At 41.4% G+C, this 10775-nt stretch overlaps 1 protein-coding gene across 2 annotated transcripts in view; it reads right to left on the minus strand.

Annotated features, from left to right (window-relative positions):
- The window catches only part of KCTD8 (potassium channel tetramerization domain containing 8), a 314322-nt gene that overhangs the window by 300245 nt on the left and 3302 nt on the right, over positions 1 to 10775 (minus strand). For both annotated transcript variants that reach the window (XM_069105162.1, XM_069105163.1), the window contains exon 1: positions 9325 to 10775. This exon is cut by the window's right edge and continues 3302 nt beyond it. In XM_069105162.1, the coding sequence (XP_068961263.1) occupies positions 9325 to 10285 (961 nt within the window). In that variant the 5' untranslated portion in view covers positions 10286 to 10775. The remainder of the gene's footprint in view (positions 1 to 9324) is intronic.

Below are 10775 nucleotides of genomic sequence, written 5' to 3' on the forward strand. Positions count from 1 at the left end.
CATGGATAGACTCATACTTTATCACTTTAGGGAAGCTGTATGAAAGATTGAGGTGGGGAGAGTTGAGGCAGAGCACCCAACTAGGAGGCCATTATTACAGTTCAGGTAAGAGGTGGCAAGAGCTTAAACTAGGGTGGTGCTCGTCTGAGTGATAAGGAGTCTCTAGGGCGCAACAAACATTTTAATGCAGCTTTAGGGACTTCAGAAGTATAAATGCCATAACTTTACTAAAAAAAGAAAGATTAATTATTTGTTTTTAAAATATTGATATAGTTCTTATAAAAATTCCACATAACCACCATCTTGTGCTATACAGCAAGCTACTTAATTTTTGAAATTTATAAAAATTTACTGTTCAGTGACCGAAAGGATCATATTTGTATCCCCAGACTTAAGACATCCAAAGAATGTGGTTTGAAACATGCAATGTGGTTTTGACATGACTCTACAAGAAAAGGTCTAATGGATACAGATCAGGTTGTAAAAGTAGTAAAACCACAGGTCCTATCATACCAATCCACTGGTCTGAGAAAGTGTCATCAAGGAACTGTCACACATTCCTTGCATAACAAGGAGTCCTGTCTTATTAAAAAAAAATAAAATGTATGTGGCAGTTATGTGATTCAGTGAATAGAGTATCAATCATGGAGTCAGGAGGACCTGAATTCAAATCTGGCCTGACTGATTAAAGTAAGCTTGTTAACCCATTTTGAGTTGTTTTCCTTTATCAAAGCAGATCTAAGAACCTGTGCTGGTAGCAATCCCTGAGGACTCTTGGGGCACTTGCCGCTACAAGCACCAACCCTGAAGTTAGGAGGACCTGAGTTCAAATGTGGCCTCAGTCACTTAACACTTACTATCCGTGTGACCTTGGGCAAGTCACTTAAACCCAATTGTCCTGCCTTCCTGCCCTCCAAAAAAAATTTAATTTACTATTAAAAATTAGCAAAACTAAAGAAATATATGAGACATTTAATCTTTCAAATGATTTTTTTCTTAATTTGTAGCATTTAAAACTTGCCAAAGCTTAAAACTATATCAAGATTTTTGAGACATGTATATACAAATGAAATTACAAGATTTGACAAACAATTGGATATGTGTGCTCAAGAGCAATGAGTAGACTAAAGAATTAGAAGATTAGAGGGTTTTGTAGAGCAATGTACATGTTGAAACTCCTAGTAACAAGGTGGGGGTTGGGATGGATAGGACAACTATGGACAAGACACAAAACTCAAAGAGAAAGAAAAGAGAATGCTTTGAGAGCTAGTAAATAATTGCCACCAGAATATGGATTGGGTGCTTGAGTAGAGTCAATCTCAAAGAAGGAGAATTTCCTGAGTGATGGGGGAAAGAGTCTAGAAATGGCAATAGGGAACAAAGAAGATCCTTTTCTGGGACCAGTATAATATGGGACATAGAGGAAGAAAAGGTGCAGTATCGCAATGGATAGCCAGGGACACAGGTGTCATTCCAGAGGACCCAGGTCTCTGGGAATACAAGAAAATGGAAGAAACAAATGTGAGAGGAAGCCTTGAAAAATTAAGGGGAGTAGGGAAGCTAGGTGGTGCAGTGAATATAACACTGGCCCTGGAGTCAGGAGGACCTGGGTTCAGATCCAGCCTCAGACACTTAACACAAAAACTAGCCATGTGACCTTGGGCTAGTCACTCAACCCCAATTGCCCTCCCCCCCCAAAAAAAATTAAGGGGAGTTTGCGGATTATGGAACGAGAGTTCTGGATTGGCATATCTGGAGTGCGATATTTGAGGTAGATGGGGAATGAGGAAATAGGCAGTAGACATGAGGAAGATGATTTACTCTTCAGTATCCATTGATTCTATATCAGTGATATGGAGGGAATAAGTTTTCTAACCATAAGAAAGTTAATCTGGACCATGAATCAGTTGATGGAAGCTGCTCCCATTTTCCTTATAACAGACCCATGGGGCAGGTAGCAAATGCAGATTATTATTCCCATTTTACACATCAGGAAACTGATGGCAAGAAATGAAGTGATGTGGGGTGGCTAGGTGGCACAGTGAGTAAATCGCCAGCCCGGAGTCAGGAGGACCCAAGTTTGGTTCCAGCCTCAGACACTTAACACCCACACAAAAAAACTGGCCATATAACCTTGGGCAAGTTACTTAACCCCAACTGCCCTCCAAAAGGCATAAAAAATAATAATAATGAAGTGATGTGCTCATTACTACATAGTTCAAGGTTAAGATTCTAACTTGGGTTCTATACTCCATCCACACTATTAGTCAATAAATATTTATTAATCATCTACCATGGCCCAAGTGCTAGGTATACAAAGAAAGGTAAAAGATGGTCCTTGCTCTCAAGGAGTTCACAGTCTATTGGTGAAGACAGCATGCAAACAACTGTGAACAAATAAGCAATGTACCAAATAAATTAGAAAAAATCAACACAAAGAAGTTGGTAGAATTAGGAGGGAATGTGAAAGGCTTCCGGGCAGAAGCCAAAACTACTCTTTTCTTTAAGACTCTTGATCATATAACATAAAAAATATTTTAATAGCCATTAGGAAGAAACATTTGCACTTTAATTCATGACTTCATACTATACACTAGGGATATTTTATAGTGCTTTACAGTTGATGAAGCTCCTCCACAAAGTATGAGTCCAAAAAATGATGTAATGCCATGAAGTGCACAGAGAGTAATAATAGCCCCATTTTACAAAGGAGGAAATTGAGTATCAGATTAAGTGCTTTATCTAATGACACACAGCTAGTAAGGGGAAGATTTGAAGCTGGTCTTCTGACCCCAAGTCCAGGATTCTTCCCATTATATAGAACCACCTCAGTAAGTAAACATTCTTTTCCAAGGGTGTGTGTGGGGGGAGGGGGTGTGGGGGGGGCTGGGTGGGTGGGGGTGGTGTGTGTGGGTGTGTGTGTGTGGGTGTGTGTGTGGGTGTAGGTGGGTATGGGTGGGTGGGTGGGTGTGGGTGTGTTTCTATAATCCTGACTACCATATTCCAAAGTGAAGCAACATAGCTCAGTATTCTAAAATAAATCACTGTTTTTCCACTTGGGAAGTAACAATCTATTTTCAGTACTATGTAAGCAATATAGAAATTCTCTCCAATAGTTAGTTTTATGTTTTATCTCCACAGTGTACCAAAAGGACTGAATAAAATAATGAGTTAAGATTAAGAATGGATAGCAAAGTGACCGTGTAGGCAAATGAAGCTGGCATTAAATGTTTAATAGCCTGCATACAACCTTGAGCATTAGAATCCAATGACTTGGATACAGGCACTTAAAGGGAAATTAATCTGGCTTGGCGTTTATCAGGAAAGATTGCCAAAGGCCCAAGTTCAGTTTCCTAATGGAGAATACTCAATGACTTATTGGCTCTACTACCAGAATGAGGCTCTGCAGAAGGCCAGTCAGGGAAACCAACTGGAGTACCACTGACAAACCTGAAAGAACTGAACTTGGCCTCAGATGTAAAGGCTAGAAAAAGAGCATGCTCTGTAATCAGTTATTTTAAACTACCCAAAGTACAGTAGGTGGTCATTTAAATGGCAAAATTCACAATTTAGTTTCACCACTGAAGTTATTAAAAACTTCACAAAGGAAAAAATATGGACAAGAAAAAGCTCATCACATACTTATATTATGGTCATCATTTTTGAACCATTAAATTCTTTGGCACTTTTGATAGTCATCATCTAGAGAGGTAGAAAGGTGTAAAAAATGATGGATACTTGGCTTACAATCCCAATTCTGATGAGGGTGAGACAATTAAACTCTCTCAACCATAGGTCTCTTAGTTTTTAAAATATGGGTGATAGTTCTTTTTCTACCTACTTCTGAGGAGTTCTGTGGAAAAAAAAATGTAAATCTTAAAATATTATGTAAATATGAACTGCTCTAGTATCCCCATCAGAAAGGTTTGGATTATTGTTCAATACTGATCTTCATTCCCTTCTCACCAAAAAATGAAGGAAAAGGCAAAAAAAGGGAAAATGATATTTCAGCATTGTAGAAATAACCTTAGATTTAAAGTCCAAGAATCAGAGCTCAAACCCAGAGTGTTCTATCAAGACAAACTTAGGCAACTCACAATCTCTCTAGATCTTAGTTTTCTCATCTGTAAAATGAGAGAGTAGTGCTAGATGAAAGACTTCCTTATGTTTCTCAATTCAATGATACTTCTTCAAACTACTACATTACTACCTAAACTAAATGTTTAAAGTAGTTTAATTTTTTTATGTGGTTGGCACTTGAGTAGGGAAGAATTTTGATATCAAGAAGTCAGTCAAGTCAACTAGCATTTACTAAACATCTGCCACATAGTAGGCACCATGCTAAACACTAGCAATACAAAAGAAAGGCACAAGATAGTGCAAACAACTCTGTACAGACCAGATAGAAAAAGGAAGAAAAGCCTTTCCTGTGCAGATATAGATAGACATAAAATCTTCTATGCACAAGAATATATTTACATAAATGTATATATGTATTTATGTATATATACTAGTATATATCCTAATATGTAATATATCCTAATATATATGTAGTATATATACTATTATATATAGTATAAATATCTAATATATGTGTATAAACTAGTATATATGCACTATATATTGGGATATATACTAGTCTATACTACATAGTATAGACTAGTATACTATATATTGTATATAAAGTATGTATAGTATATATAGAGTATATAGAAAGAGTATATACTAAAGAGAGGTAGTGTGTGTGTGTGTGTGTGTGTGTGTGTGTGTGTGTACTAGTCAGATTATTTTGTTCTGAAATATTCAAAAGGTAGGAATAGGCTAAGTCTTGAAGGAAACTAGAGAAGCTAGGAGGCAGAGGTGAAGAGGGCAAAGTATTCCAGTAATACAGAGGTAGCTATGCATCATGGGAGAAATTCAAAGCAAAAGTATATCACAATCTGAGAAGAATTAAAATTTTAAGTGACCCAAAAGATAAGGACAAAACACATAAAAGGTATAAGTAGGTGGCTGCATATTAACAACATGTGTTTGAAAACAAGAAATTATGTGAATAAGTTTCATATCTTGTCAATTCTACCTCTATAATATGTCCCAAACTCTTCACCTTATCTCTATGCACAAGTTACATCCCTGGTTTAGTTCCTCATCACTTCTCAATTGGCCTAATTACTGCAATGGTCTTCTAAAGGCTCTCCTTACATGAGTATCTCTTTTCCAGTACACCCTCCATTCAGCTGCTAGTGATAGTACTAAAGCACAGGTTTGGTCATGTCACTCCCCTACTCAATAAGCTCCAGTGGCTCCCTATCACCTCTAGGATCAAAGAAAAACTCCTTTTGTTTGGCATTAAAGGGCCTTCAGAACCTGTCTCTAACTCACCTTAACAGCCATACATTAATTCCCTTCACAAACCCTATAGAAGAACTAAACTGACCGTGTATATGGTGCTCTACCTTACATCTCTATGCCTTTGCACAAGGCATTCCCTATACCTCAAATGCACTCTTTCTCAGACCCTTCTTAGGTCTTAGAATTCTAGGTTTCTTTATAAGTTCAGATGACCTTATCTTCTATATAGAACCTTTCACAATCTACTCTCCTAGACACTAGCACCTTTACCCCTCCCCCCAAAAATACCTTACAGTTATTTTAAACATATATACAAATATATAATAGGTCTCCTTATATTTCTCAATTCAATGCCACTACTTCAAACAACTACAATTCCATCTAAACTAAATGTTTAAAGGACTTTGATTTCTTTGCACATGTATACACAAACACACACGTGCATTTTATCTCTCCAATAAAATTAAGTTCCTTGATGACAAGAGCTGTTTCAATTTTGTCTTTGTATCCCCCATACTAGCATAGTACCTAAATGAATGGAAAAGCAGGCATTAAGTGCTTACTCTGTGTAAAGCACTGTGTCAAGTGGAGATTCTAGTAGAAAACAGACAGTCCTTGACTTCAGGGAGTTCATATTCCAAAAGAGTAGTAGGACCTATAAAAGAGGTTCCACTTCAGGACATACAGAAAGGCCTATTGGTCCTGGGAGGGGGGTGGAGGGGAAGGATCAGCAGTGAGGCAAATGGCACTACATCTTTACTTTTATCACCATTGATTTTTTTTAAATATCCATTTTTGATATTGGACCATTTGATAGTGCCAAGGACTCTGGTGGAATGAACTTTCTTTTCTGAGGTCTTCAGCAACTGTGGCTGTGAAGGGAGCAGGGGCTTCCAGGCAAATAGCAGGTAGTTAGTAACTTTTATTTATTGACTAAATGATATCATCACAGATATAATCAGAAAAGGACATTGCTAATGTAGTAACAGAAAAGGATAAGAGACAGCCTAGGTATTGCACTGGCATCCAAGAAATATTAAGAAAACTCCAGTGTGCTGGGCAGATACTTCCTGCAGGATTTATCAGAAGGGGCAAGATTCTTATGGGATAAAAAGATGCAACTGGGTTTCAATCTAGATCATTGGAGGGAATACTAAAACAATGAGGTAACAAATCCACTGAATCAGTCAACGAGCCCCTATTAACTGCTTACTATGTCCCAGACTGTGCTAGGTAAGCACTGGACAAATAAATACAAAAGCCTCTTTGCCCCATTGAGCTTACATTTTACTAAAGTATTGAAGTATAAGTTTAAGATTATTAAAGAAGAGGATTTAATTGTAAATTACTGCCTTAGGTTTAAACTTTTATAAATATATCATTACAGTCTTTTACTTTTAAATATACCTTGAATATTAATTTTTAAATTATGGGTAGAGTAAAACCTTGAATTGTCATTTATAGTGTAAATGAGCACTTCTGTCTTCAGAAATACTTTACTGATATAAATAAACATTCTATCACACCACAAACAACTTTCTTTTGGGTTATTGAAGTGTGAGATTAGTTTGATTCTCTGGATTCCCAGCTTTGAATTTTTTTCTCAGGGTATTCTTTCATAATTGCCAGATCATGAATTACTTCATAACTAAAAGGTGCAGTTTCAAAGCCAGAAACTGAGAGACAGAGAGAGAAAGAGAGAGAGAGACAGAGAGAGACAGAGACAGAGAGACAGACAGAGAGAGAGACAGAGAGAGAGAGAGACAGAGAGACAGAGAGAGACAGGTAATATCTGGAAGCGCTAATGCTTGCTCCCATGTATATTTCTTCTTCAACAGAAATTGCAAACCAAAAAAATGTCCAAATGCAATTCCTCCAATTCTGCTCTGGCACATTAAGATGTTCAAAATCATGTGAATGTAGATGATTAAGATTTAAAGACTTATTTCATCCTTTCTAAAAAGGAATCTGAAAAAAAAATGTTGCTAACAATATTTAATTTCTGTGATATACAATAGAAAATATGTCAGAGAGGCAGTTACAGAAAAAAAAATCTGTAATTTTTGCTGGCCATCAATATTTAATACACAATAAAATTTAGTTGAGATAAATTGATAAAAATAAAAAATGAACTTTTGAGCCACTGTAACACTGAACTCTTATTTCAGCTGCCTTAAATCAGTGTTTATCCCAATCAAAAATTCTATTTAAAAATCTAGCTCTGTTCATTTGTCTTCTTCTGATTCTTGAAAATTATTGCCTTCCTTATAAAGTGGACAGATTCAAGCTACCTTGTACTACAGCAACTTCTGACTACAAATTATACCCTCACCAATTAGCTTCAATTTCTATAGTTCTTCAGTGGTTACAAAATTATTTCCTCAAAGCAACCCCATGAAGAGGGCAAGCATTTTTACACCCATTTTACAGATGAGATTTCAGACTTTTAACTCCCCCCAAGTTAACAAACTGGAAACTGAGCAAGTATTACATTGCCCGGCTCCAAGCCCAGGGTCGTTTTTCAGACAAGCTTGGATGTCACATCCATAAACCTATAAAAGTTTCTGAATAGCAAATGACAAAATGCTTAACCATGTTCACCACAGGTTTCAAAATGCAGCCCTTCAAAACCCCACTGGCAAGCTTTAAGGCCTCTGGTATCTGTAAAAGGAAATGCTCTGTCAAGCCATGTTTCTTCCCAGCTGACTTTTCATTAGTTCAAATTGCTCTTTAGTTTGAAAATTACTTGTATATGTTTGGGTCCTAAATGTTTTGAGGACAACCCTGAAATCCACTACACGCCTACTAAATGTACAGTAGCAACAAAGCAAGTTAACATGCTTTCATTAAGTCTTCACTAGATCCCTGTCTTTAGGAAGGTGGTCCTTCCATTCCTTTTGGAAAGGAGATTCATCCATCACTTTCTCTAAGATGCTTGAAAAAGCTCCCAGATGAAGATCGTTTGCTGTTAATCAAAGCAAAAAGAAACCACAGAGAAAAGTGTGAATCTTCTTAATTCAGGCACTGAGGTTGCATTCTGCAGGCAACCGCCCTCGGCGATCTTTAAACTCAACTCTGTGGTCCCACCTATGCTCTGCTCAAGTCCTCCTCCTCGGTTGTCTTCTCTGACCTCTCTACAAAATCGTGAAGGCAGAGCAGGAAAAACTGCTTGGGAAGCTTTGGACTAGAGCTTGGCTCGGGAAATCCAGGTTGCTAGGTTTGCAAAATGGTTAGCATATTTTAATGGCCCCTGGATTTCCCTTTCAAGCTAGCTAGAGGCTACAGATCCTGAAACCATAACCAGCGATCAGCCCAGAGTCAAAAGTCTAGCCCCACATCGGTCCCTGAACTACTCTAGAAAGGCGTCTCTGTAACTAACATCATGGATTTAATTGCAGTAATAAGATTTTTTTGCCCTGGAGGTGTGTTCATGCCAGCTTGTCCTTGTGAGGAAATCAGGTCTGACCTGAGTAAACTAACCCCGCAATTTCACAGAAGCTGGAATAGGAATTCCGACGTGCCAGCACCCCCCCCCCCAAGCCCCACCAATAACGCCCCGCGACGCAATTGGGGGCTCTCCACGACAGGAGGCTGCATCCAAAAAGTTAGAGAACTCGGTGTTTGAAAGGTCATTAAAGAAGGGGACTCAGAGAAATAAAGGCGATCAAATGCCATTCCTAGAAACCGGCAAGAATAAACGACGGGGCTCACTCTGTGCTAGGTGTGAAGACGATAAACAAGTTAAATCATTTTCATCTCTTTCTTGAATTAAAAGGTAGAGCAAGGGGAATGGGCTAGGGCAACAACGCAGCTAAAGGCTAAGGACAAACTCTTCAAACTCGAGACACCAGCTTTTTTCGTCCTCCATCAAAGAAAGGGAAAATGCAATAGGATGGGGGAGGGGGATGCGGGTGCAGGGCTGGGCAATTGGGGGAGGGGAGAAGAGGTAAGAAATAGAACCTAAGAACTTACTGAAGAAGATGTACTCGGTATAACTGCTCCAGATCTTGTCGTCCCGGTACTGGTTGATGAAGGCGGCGGTGCCCGTGGAGTTACACGCCACCATGTGGAAGCCGGCCTCCGACAGCCGGTCGAAAGCCTGTTCCAAGTAGGTGAACTTGAGATAGAAGCGGGACGTATACTTTTCCGGGGGGCGGTCGGGGTCCCGGCTCTCGTTCAGTGTGTCGCCAAAGACCTCCTTGGCCAGGGCTATGCGTCCACATACCATGATCCTCGCCACACGGCGGAATTTGGCATCTGCCTGGTTGTCCCGCACCGTGGTGTAGGAGCCGCGGTAGCCCAGCGTCAGGAAGCCTGAGCGTTTATCCAGCAGGGAGCCGTTGCTGATGCCTCCCGGGCCGGGGGCTGTAGCGGCCGAGGTGGCGCCCCGGAGCAGGAGTAGATCACTGCTGCCCTGAGACAGGTTGTCCTCCAGGTCGCTTTGGCAGCCCTCGTCGTTGAGCGAGCTCTGCTTGGTCACCTTGGGCGACAGCAGCTTGACCAGGTCGCCCAGTTGGAAGTACTCGGCCTCCCGTAAGAGCCGCTCCTTCTCCGGGAAGTGTTCGGGCAATGAGAGCTGCTTGTCCCGCAGGTAATCCAGCACGTACCTGAAGAGGAAGCCATCCCGGTCAATGAAGAAGCGCGCTCGGCTATCCCTAGGAAGCTCCCCGCGGCGCCGGGCGCCGCCCCGGGGACTAGGCGGCGAGAACATGCTGGCCAAAGTGCTGTCCGGGACACTGAGCAGCGTCGAGTGCTTGGTCACATAGACCTGACCCCCCACATTCAGCTCCACCACTTCAGGGAAGGGAGAGGGGGCGCAGGGACCAGTGAAAGATGTGGCGGTGGCAGCCGCGGGAGAGGTGGAAGAGATCATCTCGCTGATGGGCAGTATCGTGCTGCCTCCGCTGCCCGTGTCCTTCAGAGCCATGGTCATTACCCCTGCCAGCCAAGCGACCCCTGGAAGCACCCCACTTTATCTCTTCTCGTCCTATTTGCCACCCTCACCCTAGCCCCCCCCTCCCGCCACTGTCACGCCCTATTGCCCCCTTCTTGTACCCAAGTGCCCCGACGCCCTCCGGCCGGCTGCGCTTTCCCTTGTCCAGCTGGGGCAGCCGGTTCAGTGCTTGGAGCGGCCCCCGCGGTGGCCCTTGGTCCCCATCGGGGAGGGTAGGGCAGGAAGGGATGGTAGTGCCAGCGCTGTAGCAGCAGCAATATAGTAACAGCTGCTCCTTTCCGGCTCGAGGGGTAAGTGTGAGAGACTTGGGCTGCTGCTCCGCTCTCAGCCAGGAGGAGGGAGGAGGGAGGAGGAACTGGAGCAAACAGTGACTCGCCTCCCCAGCAGTGAGGAGAGCGAGCGAGCAAGCGCGCGAGGCAAGCCACAGGCACAGACGGCATCAGTAGAAGCTCCTTGCTGCCCCGGGAAG

Source organism: Petaurus breviceps, unplaced genomic scaffold, assembly GCF_028583685.1.
Source record: "Petaurus breviceps papuanus isolate PSGF00001 unplaced genomic scaffold, PetGlider_PUasm1.0 76, whole genome shotgun sequence".
NCBI lineage: Eukaryota > Metazoa > Chordata > Mammalia > Diprotodontia > Petauridae > Petaurus > Petaurus breviceps.